The 22300-nt window shown below is 45.1% G+C and overlaps 1 protein-coding gene across 2 annotated transcripts in view; it reads left to right on the top strand.

The window, feature by feature from the left end:
* The window catches only part of dnah9 (dynein, axonemal, heavy chain 9), a 563627-nt gene that overhangs the window by 450025 nt on the left and 91302 nt on the right, over positions 1 to 22300 (top strand). For both annotated transcript variants that reach the window (XM_078570706.1, XM_078570707.1), the window contains 4 exons: positions 5077 to 5270; positions 7501 to 7649; positions 9010 to 9137; positions 20661 to 20888. In XM_078570706.1, coding sequence (XP_078426832.1) covers positions 5077 to 5270; positions 7501 to 7649; positions 9010 to 9137; positions 20661 to 20888 — 699 coding nt within the window. The remainder of the gene's footprint in view (positions 1 to 5076; positions 5271 to 7500; positions 7650 to 9009; positions 9138 to 20660; positions 20889 to 22300) is intronic.

Raw genomic sequence — 22300 nt, 5'->3', positions numbered from 1 at the left:
AATGGCATTACCATCATGAATCCCTCACTATCAACATTATAGGGGTTACCATTGACCAGAAACTGAACTTGACTAGCCATATAACTACTGTGGCTACAAGAACAGGTCATAGGCTAGGAATCGTGCGACGAATAACTGTCCTGAAGCTAGTAATGGATATAACATTATTGGAAAATACTTTTCTTTTAAAATAGAGGTTTAGTCTGTGGGTGTGTCTTAATTGGATTAAAACCAGCTAGTCTGGGTGCTTTGATGTGTCCTAGTTTTGAGATGTAAGAGAGGTAGAGTGTATTTGGATTTTTTGAATAGACCATTCAAGAAGGCAAATGAAATCTGGCACCTTGCTAGCAGAGGCCAAACAATATGTTTATATTACTAATAAAATTGGTACTATGAAAGGGATTTTTTTGTTAGAAGAGGCTGGTGATACAATGAGAATTTACGTTCGATGAGCTGTACTAGGTATAGCAGTTCTGTGTGTGGAGAGCAGAGGCAATGTAAGATCAAAGTATCTGTAAGCCTACAACTGTCTCCACAGGAACCAAAGTGAAAGGAACCGCATTTTGAATTTGTAAGATGAAAGTCCTTTGCCTGGTGTCTGTTGAAAGTCTATAGGTTGCTGCTGCCTTAATATAGATTCGCCTGGGAATTTGTTAAAAGTTATGATTGTAGTAATTTGTAGCCATGTGTACATGGTTAATGTGTTGTGACTTAATAAAATGTTTCAGTTAGTTTAACATAAAAACCTCTCAAGAACTAATGGCCTGATTCCTGAATTTAGAGCTGCATCTTAAACATACCACTGAAAAATATAGGTTGTGACAGTTGTTTAAAGTTTCTCGCTGGGATTTTTAAATAACTCAGCTTTACCGAAAGGCTGTCTCATAACAGTAACCTACCTCCTAACTCCCCAAAGCCTGTCCGCCATCTACAAGGCACAAGTCAGGAGTATGATGGAATACTCCCCACTTGCCTGGATAAGTTCAGCTCCCACAACACTCAAGAAGCTTGACAACGTCCAGGCCAAAGCAACCTGCTTGATTGGCACCACATCCACAAACATTCACGCCCTCCACCACTGATGCACAGTAGCAGCAGTGTGTACCATCTACAAAACACAATGCAGGAATTCACCAAGGCTTCTTCGACAGCACCTGCCAAACCCATGACCACTACCACCTTGAAGGACGAGGCAGCAGATAGATGGGAACACCATCATCTGCAAGTTCCCCTCCAAGTCACACACCATCCTGACTTGAAAATAAAAACACTACCCCTTCATTGTTGCTGGGTCAAAATCCTGGAACTCCCTCCCTAATAGCACTGTGGGTGTACCTATACCACTTGGACTGCAGCGGTTCAAGAAGGTAGCTCACCACCACCTTCTCAAGGGCAATTTGGGATGGGCAATAAATGCTGGCCCAGCCAGCGAAGCCCACATCCCATGAATGAATTTTTGAAAATCCAAACCGGCCAATTACCGCCCGTCAGTCTGCCCTCCATCATCAGTAAAGTGGTGGAAGATGTCATTGATAGCGCTGTCAAGCGGTGCTTACTCAGCAGTAACCTGCTCACTGATGCTCAGTTTGGATTATGCCAGGGCCACTCAGCTCCTGAGCTCATTACAGTCTTGGTACAAACATGGACAAAAGAGCTGAACTCCCGAGGTGAGGTGAGAGTGACTGCCCTTGACATCAAGACTGCATTTGACCAAGTGTGGCATCGAGGAGCCCTAGCAAAACTGGAGCCGATGGGAATCGGGGGGAAAGCTCTCCACTGGTTGGAGTCATACCTAGCACAAACAAAAATGATTGCAGTTGTTGGAGGTCAATCATATCAGTCCCAGGAGATTACTGCAGGAGTTCCTCAGGGTAGTGTTCTTAGCCCAACCATCTTCAGCTGCTTCATCAATGACCTTTCCTCCATCATAAGGTCAGGATCGGGGATGTTCACTGATAATTGCACAATGGTCAGCACCATTTGCGACTTCTCAGATGCTGATGCAGCCCATGCCCATATGCAGCAAGACCTGGACAATATCCAGGATTGGGCTGATAAGTGGCAAGTAACATTCGTGCCACCAAAGTGCCAGGCAATGACTATTTTCAACAAGAGAGAATCCAATCACTGAATCCCCCACTATCAACATCCTGGGGGTTACCATTGACCAGAAACTGAACTGGACTAGCCATATAAATACTGTGGTTACACAAGCAGGCAAGAGCTGGGAATTCTGCGGCGAGTAACTCACCCCCTGACTCCCCAAAGCCTTTCCACCATCTACATGGTGCAAGTCGGGAATGCGATGGAATACACTCCACATGCCTGGATGAGTGGAACTCCAACAACACTCAAGAAGCTGGACACCATCCAGGACAAAGACAAAAATTGCTGGAAAAACTCAGCAGGTCTGACAGCATCTGTAAGAGAAGGACAGAGTTAACGTTTCAAGTCCGTATCATAAGTACACGAAACATTAACTCTGTCTTTCTCTCCACAGATGCTGTCAGACCTGCTGAGCTTTTCCAGCAATTTCTATTTTTGTTTCAGATTCCCAGCATCTGTAGTATTTTGCTTTTACCGTCCAGGACAAAGCAGCTCACTTGATTGGCACCTCATCCACAAATATTCACTCCTTCCGCCACTGATGCACAGTAATAACACTGTGTACCATGTATGAGATGCACTGCAGCAACTTACCAAGGCTCCTTCGACAGCACCTTCCAAACCCGTGACCTCTACCACCTAGGTGGACAAAGGCAGCAGGTGCATGAGAACAACCTGCAAATTCCCCTCCAAGTCACACATCCTGACTTGGAAATATATTGTCATTCCTTCACTGACGCTGACTCAAAATCCTAGAACTCCCTAACAGAAGTGTATGTGTTCCTACAACACATGGTTTGCAGTGGTTCAAGAAGGGGGCTCACCATCACCTTCTCAAGGGCAATTAGGGATGGACAATAAATTTTGGTCTAGCCAGTGATGCCCACGTCCTATGAATGAATAAAAAAAACCTTATAATAGTTATTTTTTTAATGCCAGAAAGGTTGATTGTAAGTCATTAAGGCGTATCATGTCATTAAAATTGATAGCCCTGAATATCTGTAGCCATTTCAGTTCTTTTACAGTGTGCAAATACAGCAAATTCACAATATGCAATCCATGACAATACTGAGTCACACATTGAAATGCTGCTTTTGTGAAGTTTATGGCAGAAGAACAGACTAACAACTTTTGCATATTTGTGTTTAACTGTGCATCTGACTCTGAAGAAGAGTTGTGCGGACTTGAAACATTAACTCTGTTTCTCTCTCCACAGATGCTGTCAGACCTGCTGAGTTTTTCCAGCATTTTCTGAGTCTAAATATGGTGGGCCCTATTATAAGCAAGGCCTGGCTATATCTTTGGGGCAGGTCCACCTCGTCGTACAGCCATGTGCTGGAAAACAGGGATGGAAAGGCCTCAGAGGCTTTCAGCTGTGTTCTTGGCCAGTGACCTTGGAGCTTTCCTTCAGACTGTCTTAGGCCACCCATTGTGAGGGCGTAAGGCTCACATAGTCGGTTTCTTAGGATATCCCTGCACTTGCACTCACCTGGACTCCAAAAATGGGAAATTGATTTGGGAATCTGGGAAAATTCCCCCCTCCCCTTATTAGCATTAAGGGGCTATATCTATTCCAGGGGCAAGTTGCTCTCCATGTTTTGGAGGAGGTCTTGGAAATCCCTTGGCAGTGCAAAGGGAACGGAGACCCAGTCCCATGGGCTCTACTCCCTTTTTCCTGACCTATCTGCCAGGAAAATGGATATTTTCTGTGGATCTACAGTTAGGGAAATCAGCATCAATGCACTTGAGCTGATGTTACTGTACCGTGGACAGTGGAGAGCACGTGTGCTTTCAAACAAATGTACAAGCCAAATGTCCCAAGAGATTTTCTGGCACTAATACGCATGATGGTGAGCTTATCTTTTCTCATAAACGTTTAAAAATAAATGAAATGTTCTCTGCACCGAAATGCAGGTGGGTTGACAATGGCTGACTCTTAAAACAGGGAAACCAACATACAGGTGATATGTTTCAGCAGAACTTAGACCAGGCATCTGGTGAGGCGTCCCATCTTATTTTAGTCGTCTGTAGTCCATCTTCCTCAATAAATGGAAAGCCAGCTTCTGTCCATATTGAGGAGTTGATGTTTCCATATGTGATGATAAATAGCTAACTAATGATATAAAGGAATCAGGATAAGCAGAGTAGCTCAGCTGTTAAGGCAGTGAAAAGTTGAGTCCTGAAATAAGAAGAGGCCCAGTTTTGATCGCTGATATGTGCCAATTAGTTGATTTGGTGGCACGAGAGTGCTGCAGTTCACCTGAACAATGCCCTGCCATGCAAAAGCAGATCAGAAGGATCATTACTGCTAACTGCTATGTAATACTCTGTGTTAATAGCACTTGTATGTGGACATCCAGTGAGGTCAGGGATGTTCTTCTGGTTAGATGAACTGCTGCAAATTGCTATTTAAGTTCAAACATGAAGGATGACGACTGAGGACAAGGAACAACCAAGGACTGTACCTGACAAACAATCAATGATTTCAGAAGCGAGGTGGGGAGGGAAAATCGCTGACAGAAAAAAGGGTAAAATAGGCCTTTTATTATGCTACAACATTTGAATGACTTTTCAATGCACGCTGTGCACTCTGAAGTTTAGCACATGGTAGTTATTCATTATAGACATTGCCTCCAGCTTTCTTCCTCCCTCAGCATGTAAACAGTTTCTTATTTTCTGTTCAAAGATTCTTTCAGAGCAATGTGTCACCGGTGGGTAGACCCACTGCAGGTATCTCAGCAGAAATGCCAAATTAATTGCTCAATACCGTGCTGTTGGCTGCCATCTTTTCATACGTGAAAGTAAGCAATAAGCTTAAGTATTGTAGGCAGGAGAGAGACTGAGGGATAGCCACTGTGCTTTGATTTCCATAGTGTGAGGATGCAGGGAGCTGGAAAACTCAGAGACTGAGATGAAAAAAAGATTGCAAGAAACTTTAATTAAAAATCTATTGTAACCTCTTGATATTAGGCACTGTCGACTATGGAGGAGTTTCGAAACCTTGACCGTGACATCGAAGGCTCTGCCAAGCGATGGAAGAAGTTTGCAGAGTCCGAATGTCCAGAAAAAGAGAAGTTTCCACAGGAATGGAAGAACAAGACAACGTTACAGCAGCTGTGTATGATGAGGGCGTTGCGGCCTGACCGAATGACCTACGCAGTGAGGTAAGAGCAGTGTTTGTTATTGGGATATTTTAAAATCATCGCGAATGTTGGAAACTCTATAATCTTTGTTCTTTGTCTGATCACAGTGCAGTTGTAATTATACTGCCTGTTATAAAAATCAGCGAAAACGAGCACTCCCCTGTTCATTTTGTTTGAATCATAAGACATAGGAGCAGAAATTAGGCCATTTGGCCCATCGAGTCTGCTCCGCCATTCAATCACGGCTGATAAGTTTCTCAACCCCATTCTCCCGCCTTCTCCCCGTAACTTTTGACCCCCTTACCAATCAAGAACCTATCTATCTCGGTCTTAAATACACTCAATGGCCTGGCCTCCACAGCCTTCTGTGCCAATGAATTCCATAGATTCACCACTCTCTGGCTAAAGAAGTTTCTCCTCATCTCTGTTCTAAAAGGTCTTCGGTCACTGAACTAGTAATCCAGAGGCCTAGAAAAATTCTCTGGGGACATGGGTTCAAATCCAACCTTGGGCAGATCGTTGTCATTAAAAACCTATCTGGTTTACTAGTGTCCTTTAGGGAAGGAAATCTGCCACCCTTACCTGGCCTACATGTGACTCCAGATCCACAGCAACAAGCTCTTAACTGCCCACTGAAATGGCCTAGCACGCAACTCAGTTCAGGGGCCAATAGGGATGGGCAACAAATGCTGGCCTTGCCAATGATTCCCACATCCCATGAAAGAATATTAAAAAAAAGTTAATAACAGTTGCAAAACCCACCCAATGCAACCCTGTGTCAGGAAAGGTTTAACAAACCTATCGGCAGAGTAAGGTCAGGAAAGCTAACTACACTTCTATGAATGTGCTCAGTAAGTACATTGTCCTCTTAGAATAATGGTCCGCTACAATGTGGTAAAGGCTGGGGTTTTCCGGCCCTATCGCGGGTGGGACCCGCCGCGGGCGAGACGGTTCCCCCCAGCCAGAAGTCCATTGACCTGCGGCAAGACCGGAAGACCCTGGGGGTGGGGTGGGCGCGGAAAATCTCGCCCAAAGAGTTTTCAACCTTTAGGCTGCAGAGTAGTGTCCATTACACCTCAACCTTCAACCGGAGGCGTTCTTTTGCTCACTTTCTAAAGATGTACAAATACATGCTTTCACCCTACCATAGTGCTCCCCAAATGTTTTCTGCTGTGACCCTGTTTTAATGCTTGTTATGACCCAAGAGTGAAATTGGCGAGGGTGGTGGAGAGTTGTTGAGTGGAGTGAGGGTTCAAACACCAGGGACAGAGGCACAGAAAAAACTTGACTAAGACACCCACAATTTTACAGGCTCAGTTGGTGTCAGCGATCAGGCCTCGGAACTTATTGGATTAGTCCACGCCAACGGGCATAAAAATATCGTCTACATTTAAGGGGACCTCACAGCCCTTCCCAGGACTATCAAATCTGAGACTCTGCTGGTGCAGCCATTGTTACCCCGGAGCTCGCAACCCCAATTACTTGTCCTGTCATCCCACCAGGGGGTCACGACCCACAGTTTGGGAACCCCTGCCCTGCCAAAAGGCCCGAATGTAATTGTTTGATGCGCACATCTGTCATTACAGCCTATTCCTGGGCTGAAGGCTGGTTTATTTATTACACGTTATGGGAACCAGAGATAATTCTCACTTTTTGCATATATTTTCTACAAACCCAAGAAAGGTGGCAGAAGATGGATTCCAAACTTTTACTTCAGGGGAAGAGTCTCTCCAAGTACTGGTGAAATAAACAATAGAGAGTACTGTCTGATATGGGGGATTGGGAGGGCAAGTGTCAGTTGCAGTTGCACTCTGCTTCTTGCCCTCCTGTACCTCAGTACCTGTTAGCAAACTCTGTCAAGAAATTTGCATGTGCACATGACAGTTGATGCAGTGGCCAGATGAGGTAAAGAGTTGTGCTGTATCATGACTGTTTATTGGCCCCAAGCTAGTTGGTGAAGTATGAAACCAGGCACTGATACTTTCCAAGAAACTATAATATAAAATTATGGTGCATACGGCGCACTCTCACCATTCTTGAGATGGGAGCCGGATGGAAGAGCGCTACACCCTCAGGTTCATCCAGGCACCTGAAATGTTTATTCAGCATAGTTCCCCTTCACACAGATGGATCAAAGCTTTCACTGATGGATGTTTGCCACATGTTAATTTGTATTTGAATCCTGACAAATAACACAATCAGCACATATTGTGATGCAGTTTTAAAAAAAAACCTGTCCTTCTTCCCTCAGAGATTTTGTTGAAGAAAAATTGGGCAGCAAATATGTTACGAGCAGGTCATTGGATTTTTCAACGTCCTTTGAAGAGTCTGGGCCTGCCATACCGATGTTTTTTATCCTTTCTCCTGGTGTCGATCCACTCAAGGATGTAGAAAGACATGGTAATATTTCACTTGTTTTTATTGCTAGTTCTTAAAGAGGTAAAATTCTGAAACAAATGTTCATTATTGCAGAGAGAATCTTTGAGGCAGTATTAGTAACATTGAGCAATGGAATTGAACATCAAAGTTAACGGATCAAGTGTATAAACTGAAGATAAAGCACCATCTTTCTAGCTTGTAATCAGTAAGTGACAAATTGAAAGCACCTGAAAATATTACAAGCGGTATTTTATCAAATTTATGTTGCATACAGGAGGGTCAGGTATTTTGTCAAATCACATCTTGGTCATAACTTATAAGGGGCCAGTCCACAAATCAGATATAGATTTTACTTTGGCCTTGGTGAAGATCATTATTCACTTATGTTATGTCACTTGCTGTCAAAACAATCCATGTAGGTCTGCAATGGCTGCCTCTGTGAGCCATATGCTCCACATTTTCCAAGTGAATGTGTAAATTGTTGTTGATTGCTGTGCTCTAAATTCACTTCAGGTTTTTACACAACATCATTTATGTTAGAGGCAGCGTTCAGCTATATTGTTTTAATTGAAGAATTGTCATGCTGTTCTTTGCTTTCATGAAAAGTCACAAGATAAAACACTGCTTCAAGTGCACATCCTGACATTAAAGTTGCAGATTGCCCAATATTTCCAAGGGTTGTGCTGTTTTAGGTCAATGTATTTTTATTCACTTTTGGAAACCTCGTGGATGAGGTTTCCTAGAAAATGCAAGGCCGCTTGGCCTTTTCGCCTGCCCGGCAGCCGTAAGGTTGGACGGACAGCAAAAAATGTAAGTTAACTGAGACTTTAATGGCCTTAACAGGCCTTTTAATTGGCGGTGGGTGCGCTGGCTATTCCCGTGCGTGCCCGCCGACCGAAATATTGCGCGACTGCGCATTGACGTCGGGACGCTTGCCTGATGACAACACGTGTCACTTTACGCTCGAGCGGGTCCGGCGCACGCCCGCCCGCCGAGGTAAAAACTGTGCCCCAGGATATGTTTCTGGTTTGACTGAGGAAGCAATGAATCTCAAAGATCAATTTAGTTCTATAAACCTAAATTTAGCAGCAGCATGTGATTTGGCTAATGACCATTTGAAGATTAAATTGCCTGTCAAAGCAGTGTATCCAATATCAACAAAAGTTGATTGCACCTCAAAATTTAATAAAATATATTGGTTCTTTATTTTTTTGCACATGGTTTCATGTTAAAATGTAAGAGAAACCCAATATATTGTTTTTAGTATTGTTTTCGCCATAAATGCTGGCTCAACATTTTTTTGGTCAAGAGAAGTAGATCATACCCGCGATGGATGGAGTGTTTTATACTCTCTGTGCTCACCGCTGTTCTTCAACCACAGGTAAAAAGCTGGGTTTCACATTCAATAATAGAAACTTCCACAACGTCTCGCTTGGACAAGGCCAGGAGGTGGTAGCTGAACAAGCCCTCGACCTGGCTGCCAAAGAAGGCCACTGGGTTATTCTACAGGTGCGTAACACTCCCCTGCTACTGTCTGGATGTATTGCTAAGAAGAACTGATTGTCTGGGCTTGTGCTTGGCCCTGTGGCCTGAGATAAGGTTTAAACAAAACAGCCACTGCAAATTATCGAGGGTGCCATCCTCTGGATGCTTCCTGTTCTTAAGTGGAGAATTACGATGTTGTGATAGCTGCTCTGCGCCATCTTAATGTGGACAGTATCCTTTTAATTGGAGCTGTTGCGCGTGCTACTCAGAACTGATATTCTGTGAATCCAGGCTGGCGTCAAGATGGAAGAGGCAGTCCTCTCCTCCTCTTTCATTATTGCTAATGGTTCCCAGCCTAGTTATTGACATTGATGTACAAAAGCTGTCCTCTGGAGCTAACACAAACAGATCTGTACAATTTGTGAAAAGTGCAGAGCCCGGTATAGGGATTTGAAAAGCTTAATGCGCTGGAGAAGTTTCGCGATGTTCTGGAAGTGATTTTAGCCTAATTGTCCAGACAGGATACCCATGGGATTGGGTGGAATGCTGGTTTTACAACCATTCCCACCGCCGCCCACTCCACCACCACTATCACTCTTCACTGACTTAATTGTAGAGTAAAGCACAACTAGAGCATTGCACCCATCTTGTCATTATCTTGACAGGGAGAGGTGGGGTGGGGTTGGGTGGGGGGAGCAGGGCGATGGCTGTGGATAGGGCGCTGGATTAAAACCTGAATTTTAATATGATTCCAAATGGGAGATCCATACTCAGGTGGCCAAGGATGCTGTGTACCACTCGCACGTGAGTGTATCCAGAACTAAGGGGCACTGATTTGAAATTAGGGTTCGCCCTTTTAGCAGTGATGAGGAGAAACTTTCACTCTCAGAGGGTTGTGCGACTTTGGAACCCTCTGCCTCCGAAGGTGGTGGAAGCAGGGTTGTTGAATACTTTTAAGGCAGAGGCAGGTAGATTCTTGTTAGGTAAGGGAATCAAAGGTTATCGAGGGTAGATTGGAATGTGGAATTCAAAACACAAACCGTTCAGCCATGATCTTATCGAAAGACGAAGCAGGGTCAAGGGGCCGAATGGACTACTTCTGCTCCTATTTCCTATGTTCTTATGTATGTTCATATATATATATGTGATCAGTCCAACAGCTCAGACCTCTCTTTTTAGTTGCACCACATACAGATAAACTCAATCACCAGCTCTCCATGTTAAATAAATCTTTTTTTGTTAAGCTGAGTTGATTTGTAGTGAAATAAAGTTAGCCAGGTTGCAATTAATTTGTTTTGTAGTTTACAGCAATTAGAGTCCTACACTCGGTATATATCATTAAGACAACTAGTCATGTTGAGGTTTACATTCAGCAAGACCATACAGAAAATGTGTGGCTACTGAAAGTCATTCTTCCAGAATAGAGGTTACTGCTGCATTTTTGTTCCATTCTATGAATGAAAATCACATAAAATACTTTGCTAGGAATATATTTGCTGTATACAAATAAAAGCAAATTGCACATGAGGGCCTTGATTGCAAGCCAGCAAAAGAATTACAAGTGCAGTGCTCAGCCTGATTCTCCTTGATTGTGACGTGTGTAATTCTGTGCGTTGTCAGACTCCAGATGCTCCTGGTTTGCCTGTGGAGGGGGAAAGGGTGCATTTTAATAGTGGAGCACACGGTCTTCATGATATTAGCTCGAAAGTACTCCTCTTCAGGGACCATGTCCTAAAAGGCAACCGTGGAATTCCAATGCTTAAGTCCATGATTATGCTTAGCAAAGTAATTCTTAACATCACCAGTGGTCACTGCTGTCCTTTCTATCTTTTGTCTGCCTTGATGAATTTGATTCTTTCATTGAAATTGCTATGAATCATTGTGATATCTCTCCTACTGAAGAAAAACAAAAAACTGCGGATGCTGGAAATCCAAAACAAAAACAGAAACAGAAAATACCTGGAAAAACTCAGCAGGTCTGGCAGCATCGGCGGAGGAGAGCAGCACCGTTGACGTTTCGAGTCCTCGTGACCCTTCAACAGAACTAAGTAAAAATAGGAAAGGGGTGAAATATAAGCTGGTTTAAGGGGGGCGGGTGGGGGGGAGCTGGGACAAGCAGCCAGTGATAGGTGGAGATAACCAAAAGATGTCACAGACAAAAGAACAAAGAGGTGTTGAAGGTGGTGATATTATCTAAAGGAATGTGCTAATTAAGAGTAGAGAGCAGGACAAGCAAGGTACAGATAGCCCTAGTGGGGGTAGGGTGAAGGAATACTAAAAAGGCTAAAAGGTAGAGATAAACAATGGGTGGAAATACATTTAAAAATAATGGAAATAGGTGGGAAAAGAAAAATCTATATAAATTATTGGAAAAAAACAAAAAGGGCGGGGAAGACTCTCTCCTCCATCCCCATCCCCTTTCCGTTTCTTCCCCCTCCTTTTTGTTTTTTCCAATAATTTATATAGATTTTTCTTTTCCCACCTATTTCCATTATTTTTAAATGTATTTCCACCCATTGTTTATCTCTACCTTTTATGCCTTTTTAGTATTATTTCACCCCACCCCCACTAGAGCTATCTGTACCTTGCTTGTCCTGCTCTCTACTCTTAATTAGCACATTCCTTTAGATAATATCACCACCTTCAACACTTCTTTGTTCTTTTGTCTGTGACATCTTTTGGTTATCTCCTCCTATCACTGCTTGCTTGTCCCAGCTCCCCCACCCCCCCACCCCCCCCCACTTAAACCATCTTATATTTCACCTCTTTCCTATTTTTACTTAGTTCTGCTGAAGGGTCATGAGGACTCGAAATGTCAACTGTGCTCTTCTCCGCTGATGCTGCCAGACCTGCTGAGTTTTTCCAGGTATTTCTCCTACTGAGTAGTTTTTTTTTGTTGAGGGGAGGAGGTGCAGTTGAGGGGCAGGACAGAATTGGCTTTCATTCTCTTTTTTTTTTATCTCGCCCTAGTCATAAACTCTATCCCACAACTTAGGTTTCCTGCTGATCAGTAAAATTGGCCTTGTACATTTTCTTTTCAGCTCTGCTGCTGAGTATCTTATGGGAGTTAAGTCTCTGGATTCCCACTTGCTTAGGCATTTAATTACAATAAATCTACCTGTTTTACAACTGGACCTGTTACAGCTGCACAGTGGGATTGCAAAACTCCCAAATGGAAGATAGCCAAATCTAGTTAATGTGGCATAAACTCTAAAAGATGCTTACTGCTGACAGTCAGAAAGTCAAAACTTAAATCTTCAGCATCAAGAAACAAAAGATGTCATTATTTCCTAGTAACTATTTCTAGAATGCTTTAGAATGATGCCCTTTAGGGAAGGAAATCTGCCGTCCTTACCTGGTCTGGCCTACATGTGACTCCAGGCCCACAGCGATGTGGTTGACTCTGAAATGCCCTGTGAACAAGGGCAATTAGGGATGGGCAATAAGTGCTGGCCCAGCCAGCGACGCCCACATTCCATGAGTAAATATTTTTAAAACTCCATTTTCAAATGCCATGCCAATGGTATGTCTGTTGAGAGTGAACATGGAAGTTTTATAAATGCTGACAGTGAAATAGGCCCTTGTGACATTTTGTAGCAATGACATTTTGTAGCAGGCTGCTGAACCTGAGGGTCTTCACCACACAGCCATTTTCGGGAAAAAAATCACTTCAATTATTTGACAATCAATGTAATTTATTCCATGAATGGCTTTAACTTTCATTCATTGTTGCTTTGTTAGCTTCGGTTCCTGTCATAAATTAAACAACAAACACGCTTCCAGTTGGATGATAGATGCTAATCAAGTTTTTCCTGCAGAATCATTCCAATTCATCAGCTCATTCAACACTGCCCATCCCCTTCTGTTTGAATTATATTCTGCTGGCAAAATGGGGAGTTTGCAACCACCTCCAGCTCTCATTACAGTTGTCTCTGGTAATAGTTATTTCACAAGACAGTAAAGGTCACTGAGGTAATGCTTTTTTGCTCTATGCCTCGCATCAAGGGGAGATATCTGGTTAAATAGCTGTTTGAAGATATAATAGATGCTTCCTCTGGTTGTTATTCTTCCAGCAAAATGGGTGCTTAGCTTAGAAAATGTTCTATAATTTGTGTTGCGATTTTCTACTCATCCAGCCATTTGATTTGGTTCAGTGAAGTTCCTTTTCTAGAAAGAATGAATCCGACAGTTGTAAAAGGAATAATAATACCATTCTGTGACTCGATAAGCAGCATGGAGATTGTTCCATGAAATTGGCGCAGAACTAGTCATCCGCTGACTCTGATAATGAATGGCATTACTAGGAGGTTAGTAATGTGGTGTGACAGTGGAATATCGTGGACTATTGACTACGTCACCTCACACTCCACCTCCATGCAACTCAGTACTAACCGATTGAACTCTTTCACCATACAAATAACAGTTTGCATTTATATAGCACCTTAAACATAGAAAAAAACACCCCAAGGAACTCCGGGGGTACATCAGAGAAACCAGGTGCTCAGCCCAAACAAGGACAGAGGGATCAGAACAAAATTAAAATCTTGGTCAAAGAGCAGAGGGGAGTTTTTAAAGGAACAAAGTAGGATATAGAGATGGAGAAGTTTACGGAATGAACTTTTGGAGCCTGGGGCCTAGGCAGCTAAAGGCACGGTTGTCAATGGTAAGTATGGAGGCGCTGCATAAAATGCACGGAATCAGAGGATTGATGAATTCAGGTGAAGATTACAGGGAGAGGGAGATGCAGGGTGTTAGATTTAAAGAGAATTTTAAATTTGAGACAATGCGCGGAATTTTCCTAAATCTGCACTAAGTGCGGTAGCGGGCGGGTAAAACGACGGATTTCCAACCTGCGTCGTCCCAAACCCGCATCATTATTTATGCACTCCCAGGAAACATGCTGTTTCCATGGCGGGCGGGCTCTCATTTGCCCTCCCACTATCACCCCGCCGTAGCATCACGCTGGGCACCATGTTTAAAATCCAGCCGTAAGCACACATCTCAGTGCTTCCAGCTCACCACTGCCGCACGGGAGACATGACCCTGAAACTGAAGATTGCGGCCCCCAGGTTCAGCGACGCATCCCTCGAGTGACCTTTGGATGCCATGGAGGCCGCCGGGGTGTCCTCTACTCCCGGTCAAGCCACAGGATGGGCAGCGACAGCACTAATCCGACTTGGGAGGTGGTGGCAGAGGTGATCAGCGCCAACACCCTGCAAAAGAGGACAGCCACCCAGTGCTGCAAGAGGATGAATGATCTCCACCATTCCACCAGTGTAAGTCACTCATCTCATCACTCTCAACTCACACACTCACAAAGCCATCACACATCCACAGGGCCCTCACTCGCTGCCAGTTCAAGGGACATCACCATTCACTCTCTCACACTCACCGTCATTGTCCTCATCCCATCCATGGGACCACTCACCACCCACACAGGCCAGGCAGACTTGTCATCTGGCCTGGCAGGCGTCCTGCTTACACTTTTTCCATCTCTCTCCATGCAGAACAAGCTGGCACACAACAACAGAGAGAGGTCACAGACCGGTAGTGGAATGCCCGAAATCAAGGTCCTCATGGACTTTGAAAACAGAGCCGTCCAGTTGGCCGGAGAGCATCTAGACCGGTCCTGTGCTCATGGTGAGGTCGGCAATGCTCTACCAAGTGAGGATCCAGCAGTGCAACATCCGTCAGACAACCATGCCATGAGTGATGTGTCCTTTTTCACAGGACAAAGCATCAGGCGCTTCTAAAGTTTCATGGCTGTGTCTCTACATGACCCTGATCATGGAGTGCAAGCGAGCTGCCCTCAGCCAGACAGGAGTCAGACATTCTCAGAGGCTGTGTGAAGATTTATGGAATGTCCTTATTACATGTTGTCATCATCCTCCTGCGATCGAGCATCTATTAGGGCCTCCATCGCGTCGCCACAATATGAACATTCTCACAGAGGGTATTCATGCTGCCATAAGCCAGACTGGAGTCAAACGTTCAGAAATGCAATGTGAAGATCTATGGTGTCACCTCACTGCATGTGGTCGTCATCTCCACAAATCTAGCAGCTATGAGGGCCTCCTGAGTGCGCCTGCCTCGTCTAGCCAGTGCGAGGGCCTCATCCCCATCATTGTTGCCTCCGAGGACCTCCTCATCCTCATCCCTGTCAGCGTCCTTCTCATTAGAGGAGATGTGCAGCTCCTCCATCTCCTCCTCAGCCAGCTCCTCCCCCCGTTGCAGCGCCAGATTGTAAAGGGCGCAGTAGATGACGATGATACATGACACCCTCCGCGGACTGTATTGCAGAGATCCACTGGATCGGTCCAGGGACCGGAACCTCATCTTCAGCACTTCGATGGTTTGCTCCACCAAGTTGTGAGCTGCAGCATGAGCCTCATTATAGCGTCGCTCTGCTGCAGTCTGAGGATGCTGTACAGGTGTCATCATCCACGGCCTCTGTGGGTAGCCCTTGTCCCCGAGGAGCCAAACCTGCAGCTTCTGTGGACCCTGGAAGATGTCAGGGATCTGTGACCAACTGAGGATGTAGGCGTCGTGCACACTCCCTGGAAACCGTGCGTACACCTGCAGGATGTGTTTCTGGTGGTTGCACACCAGCTGCACATTCAGCGAATGGAAGCCCTTGCATTTGATGTAGTCTGCAGTGTGTTGCAATGGAGATCTGAGCGCCACGTGAGTGCAGTCAAACCTACCCTGCACCTGTGGGAAACCTGAAATCTGGGCGAATCCCATTGCTCTTGCATCCTGGCTGTCCTGGTCCCAGGTGAAATGCACAAAGTTGTGTGCCCTTGCGAAGATGGCATCCATGACCTCATGGATGCATTTGTGGGTGGAGGCTTGTGAGATCTCACAGAGGTCACCTGTGGAGCCCTGAAAGGAGCCACTAGCATAGAAATTGAGTGCATCGGTCACTTTCACAGCCACTGGCAGTGTGTGCCCTCCATGGCCCCACGGAGCCAAATCCTGTAGTAACTGGCAGATATGAGCGACCAGTTCCCTAGACATGTGCAGTCTTCGGCGACACAGGTTCTCGGTCATCTGCAGGAATGAAAGGTGGTGTCGCTAGGCGCTGACCAGCGCCAGCTCACTGTGGCTCTTGGACAGCGTGTGGGAGCCCTAGCTGCCCTTTCTTCCTGAGGTTGCTGCTCCTGCCTCTGCGCAGCCAGGAGCCTCAGTCACTCTCTCCTTCACCGTCTTCGCGCTCTGTAGGCCGTCAGGCTCCATGATCCTGATGTACTCCTCCTGCGGCATGAAAAAGAGAGACACATGGTTAGCAAGTGTGTACTAAGAACCTGACTTATTCAGTGTGACTGCCCCTTAACGCTTCTTGGAGAGTGGTGTCACCACTTGGATGGCCAGAGATCAGTGCACTGCATGGCTGCCATGTTAGCTTGAACCATGGGGAAGACTGGTCCAAACCGGGATGCTGACATTGTCAAGGGGCTGTGAGCGCCTCCACAGTGACTGCTCCATGGCCAACTTTAGCAAGGAGACTGTACAACGTGTGCAGTCCAACTGCTCTGCAGTCCACTAACGTGCTCATGAATTTGCGGTCTGTGCCGTTGTGTGGTCGGGTGGCAGTGGGGGATAGTTCTGGAGAACTTGGTGACACTTCGATGCCTCCACGTTGCTTGAGTGGGCAGATAAGCTAGAGGCCCGACCCCAATAACATCAATGTGGCTGCGCCTGAACTGTCTCAGCTGCAGAGGAATGGTCACTTTCTACAGGTTTCCCGAATGTGTGGCCACTTCCCTCAGCCACCCTACTCCCCACCCTGAATGCTTGTGCGCTATATTCAACAGCAGGGCTGCCCTTGCCCCCTGCAACCCCCCACCATCACCAGTCGCCTCCGAGGCAAGATGGCACTTTACCCTGACCCCTCCCCAGAGCCCCTGGAGGCTGCAAAGCAACAGGCGACCCTGGCGAGCTCTGCAGAACGTTGCTGTGCACCCGCCTCCAGCTCACCCAAAGTGTAGGCCGCCAAGTACACGTCGCCTCTGTGCTGTCCCGCGGGGGGTGCAAGAGCCTGGCAGGATAGCCTGATAATGATAGGCTGATGTACTACAATGAGGGTCTCGATGACCAATGGCGGGAAACGTGGCCCACCATCCGCGGGCTGAGCGGACAACCGTGACCTTCCTCCCCGCCATCGTGAAATCAATCACGCCACATTGTCTGTTCACACCACCTATCATGCCCGCCACCAGCAAGCACAGAAAATCCCACCCAATGGGTGACTGAGAATGAATCTGAGTGAGTGGGGACAATGGTAGATGGGTGAATGGTGCTTGGTGCAGGATAGGGTGCGGGCGGTCGAGTTTTAGATGAGCTGAAGTTTATGGGTGAAGGAAGGGAGCAAGGAGAGTATTGGAATAATTAAGTCTGGAATTGACAGCCACATGGATGAGGGTTTAAACAGCAGATGCCCAGATGTCGGCATGAGAGGAGGATTTTGTTAGGAGGCTGATGGAGAGGACATGAAATCAGAAATTTAACCTGGGGCTAATTGAATGACATGCTTGTAGCCGGTCATTATTTGACGTACCAGTTAAAATGCTTGAGAATGCCACAATGTAGTCTACTTTTGTCTTTGTTGGTGCTTACACGACTAGGTTCTCTATTTATTTGATTCTTCCTAATTCTGTTTAATCTTCTGCGACAAGTTAGTATATTTTGCTGTGGTTGCATTGTGCAAACTATTTGGGATACATTCTCGAAAAGGATTTTCGGCAAAAAATACTTCATTCTGGTCACATTCTGATTCTTCTTCATGTCAGCAATAGGCCTCTGTCGTCTTTCTAAATATAAACTGTTTATCGGTTTCTGTCTTATTTCTTTTTTTAAAAACTGTTCAAAATTGGGGATCACAGAGCAAAGGTTTTTTATCCAAGTTTTCTGGAGTACTTTTCAGCTCACACCCTCATGCAGCACTTTGTACTGCACCTGTGAGCTTCTTAAACATCAGTCGGCTGGGGTTTACATCAATGAAATCGATCCATTTAGTCCATACAGAAGCTGCCAGCTCACGTTTGCTGCTGACCTTAAAATTTAAGTCAACTGCTATGACCCTCCTCAGATTCTTTTGATACATATATTCATTGTCGCATGAAATTTGAACTCTGTAATCTACTCCAAACCCCCGCTTAGGGCAAAATACAATTGATGCCAACTGATGCGTAGGAAGTTATCAAACTTGAAGTTCAATTTATCTGAGCATCCAAATCAGTCCGTAAGCAGTCCCGGGTTTTGTGTGACTCGGGAAGACCTGACCTGTGCACTTTTGCATCTTCCGAAAGGCACACGTGACTTTGCCCAGGAATTTTGTCTTTTCACACAGGGGTTGGACTCACAGTGCATTTAGCGAGCTGCGATGGAGCGTGTGAGGAGTCTGGGTGCGTAGGTCAGCCGGTTAGAAGGCCCAACACAGCAGCCCAGCTCCCAACATCGTTTAGATGCACAACAGCACTTACACAATGGTGATCAATGTAAGAATCCATTTACCTTTGCAGGGCAGATCCCTATGTTGAATCACTGCATTAACAATACATCCAGATTACAATACAGCATCCAATAGTGACATTTGAAGGTTTCCAAGCATTTTGCATTCCTCAGCAGGCGTCCCCTGGTGGTCACAATCTCTCCAAGGAAGTGCAGTTTGTTAGGACTTCCAGAATCCATATCCAGTGCGCAAACATAGTGTGCGAGAGGAAGTACAATTTCCTTGTGATTCTCACGACAGGGAACGTGTGCGTTTTGCACCCAAGGCCTTCCTGACCCGCCAAAAGGTCACACGGAAATGGTGGGAGGTCAGGAAGACAGAGGAAAATTGTTTTCCCAGTAAAAGAACACTAAGTTCAGCACTTTGTGACCTGATTCATACCTCCATTGGGAGATGAAAATCCGGCCCGTAGTCTTTTACTTAACTCATAACCCATGTTGACCTATATTGTGTATCAGTTTGCACAGCTAGAGATGAGGCTTCAGGAACCTCTGGATCCACACATTGTCCTCCATCATTATTCACAAGGTGCTCAACTTGTTGGATGCGGAGTTTGATGCTGGTTTCCATTGTTGGGTTTAGCGATGAGCAGGTCCAGATCAGTAACCCGATTTCAAGTGATCTAATTATTTGTACTGATGTAGTCTCTAGCACCATTGAAGTTCGTACTGAGGTCCTGGAACAGAAGTACCAGGTTGTCTTGACACTGAAACAGCCAGACACGGCTCATTTCCTCACACTGATACCATCATTGTTCAAATAAGGAAATAATTAAAGCATAAGACAAGAACCATTTCTGAGATGCTTCCTTAAGAACTCCTTTGGTGTCCTCTTCATGACTCAAGGCATATCACAGTTTGTCACCATATCACAGGGCCTTGATCTCAGTTCAGGTACAACACTAATCAATATTAGGGCTGAATTGATTGAATAGCCAAGCAGGATAAGGGACTCGTTTTGTAGGAGTGTGAATGGATTTCATCATCTTCGGGAAAACAAGGTGAGTGGGAGAAGGAGGAAGAAGGAAGCAGGAATTTGAGAATGGTGTAGTGTAGAACGTGAGAAGCGGGCAAAGTAGCTGTCTGGTTAAAGAAAGTGGTGGGAGTGGAAAGCAGCTGAGATACCCAGGGTATGTGCAGGCTTACTGACACTCCCACATTAGGTGAGGGACAATTCATAAGATTGTGGCCTTCTGCTCTCCACCCTCACAGTGACATACTCGTATGTGTAAGGATTGAGGCCAGTAATTCCTGGCAGTCTCCCTGTAGTTTTCTGTTCTCTGTAGTTTTATGGATTAAGAGAAGGGGTGGGGTTACTTCACTATTGCTACGGAAGCCCAGCCATCAGGCTGCTCCTGTTTCCTCTGGTTCTTGAGCAAGTGCAATACTCTCAGATCTAACGGTCAGGTAGCCCATAAAAAGAGAGAAAGAATAGAAAGAATGGAGAAATAGGCAAGAGAGAAGAATGTGTTAATGAAATTTGGCCATCCCCTACAGTAAATGTAATGGATGCAGTTTGGGACTTTGAAATCGCTTTGCTTCTAGCAGGAGGCAAACTCTTAACTAAATGGTCTGTGACTGAAAACGTCCTACAGAGAGTTTACTCAGTGTTGCCGGTCCTGGTGTGTGGTTGAAGATCAGATGTTGAAAATTTGTCCATTCTTGACAACAACTGCTGAGCACAAGTCAGGGATCTGGGGGTGGTAAATGTTGCTTGGAGGCCAACAGGGGAGGTGGGAGGAAGAAAAAAAAAGAAACGTTCAAGAAAATATAATTCAAAATGCCTGTTCTTAGTTGCAAGCTATTTGTACTGCCTTGTAGCTACATTGTTCAAATGAGCAGTTAAATAATGACATAGCTGAGCAGTTTTTAGTGAGTCATTTTCACCAGTGTCTAAATGAACCAACTGTAAACTGTACCTGTTACAGAACACCGTGGACTAGCATCAGCTGAGCTGCCTCATTTTCGTTAGTTTTAAAGGCTGCACAAATATTAGCTTTAAATTGCCATCACTTGACTCAACCTTTTCCTGTCCAGAATATCCATCTGGTGGCGAAGTGGCTCAGTACTCTGGAGAAGAAAATGGAGCAGCACAGTGTGGGTAGCCACGAGAATTTCCGCGTCTTCATTAGCGCAGAGCCAGCCCCTTCGCCTGACGGCCATATCATCCCTCAGGGTATCTTGGAGAACTCCATCAAGATCACCAATGAGCCGCCAACAGGGATGCATGCCAACTTACACAAGTCCCTGGATAACTTCAATCAGGTACTCCCTGGTTTACACGCTGTGACACCGTTTCTCGCCTGATCGCAAAACAGAGGGGGGGATTTTCCGGTCCCGCTGCAGGTCAATGGGCTTCTGGCCGGGGCACCGCCTCACCCGTGGCGGGTCCCACTCGCGACGGGGCCGGAAAATCCCCGCCTGAAACTTCTCAGCTTAATTTGGGTTCTTAAAAAAATCACTTTCTGTGACGCTGAATTCTATTAAGTCTATTTTATATGTTCCAAAAATCAGATAACTATTATATCTTTTGCAAGCATGCTTCAAAGAACTCATCTAAGCGTATTAACTTGATGAGCAGGTGTAAACACACTCCAGTGTAGTAAAACGCTGAACTGGTGGGAGTACACTCCGGTGCATCAACACCCGACCTGACCCAGGGATGAAAATCTCCACTTTTCATTTTTTTTCTCCCCCCTGTAAGTTCTGCCCGGTCTTTGACCTTCTGATTTTCTCACCTGTTAGAACCATAGAAAAGTTACAGCACAGAAGGAGGCCATTCGGCCCATCTTGTCCATGCCAGCCCGAGGACACCCAGGTGCCCTTTCTAATCCCACCTTCCTGCACCGGGCCTAATGCTGCTGACGCGTTCTGGTTTCACAGCAGCCACGTACCCTGTCACAATGTCCTGTGAGCCTAAATGTTGCGCTTGACAATGTATTTATCCTTGTAAGCTATTGCATGGTGAACAGGAAGAACACCCTTGCTGGTTTTTACTCTCAGCCTAGAGGGAAGAGAGCCCTAATGCTAACTCAGGACAGACTGGTATTTAGATGTGTCTAACACTTTACTGCATGGAAAGATACATTCAGCTCCTCTGGAAGTTCAAACTGCTGTTGCTTTGACCATATATTTTTTTTTGTGTTGGCAGGTTGCCAAAAAGTCGATTATGTTCCTTTTGTTGAAAGTTTGATAGGTTCAATTGCATATAATAAATGGGTCCACAATTTTTGCATTAGAACTGTCTCGTTGATAATCTGATATTTCTTTCTCCTTTGAACACATGCCTGCACTAGGAAGAAGGTAATAAGATTGTAATTTTTTTAAAAAAGTTTCAAAGTGAAAAACGTACATGTTATTTTATTGACATTTGCGACCATTTAATTGGACAGGAGGTTGCTGCACTTTGATGCTGGAGTCAAATAGATCTCAATGGTAAATAGCAATTGGCCAGTTTTAAATCCTGCAGATGATTGAACAGATGGAAATTCCGTACAGGGATTGATATCTTGAATTTGTTAAAACCCTGGTGCCTGTAACTGACTCAGAGAAACAAATCGTACTTTCCTGGGCCTCATTATAATATGATTAAATATGTATATTGCTATAAAGATATTTGGAAAAAAAATATATATACAAAATAATTGTACTTTTCAGAGAAGTGAGTGGACTTGGAA

Source organism: Cetorhinus maximus, chromosome 24 (assembly GCF_964194155.1).
Source record: "Cetorhinus maximus chromosome 24, sCetMax3.hap1.1, whole genome shotgun sequence".
Classification (NCBI taxonomy): Eukaryota; Metazoa; Chordata; class Chondrichthyes; order Lamniformes; family Cetorhinidae; genus Cetorhinus; species Cetorhinus maximus.
Note: the sequence above shows the minus strand (reverse complement) of the source record. Positions and strands in the feature narration are given on the sequence as shown.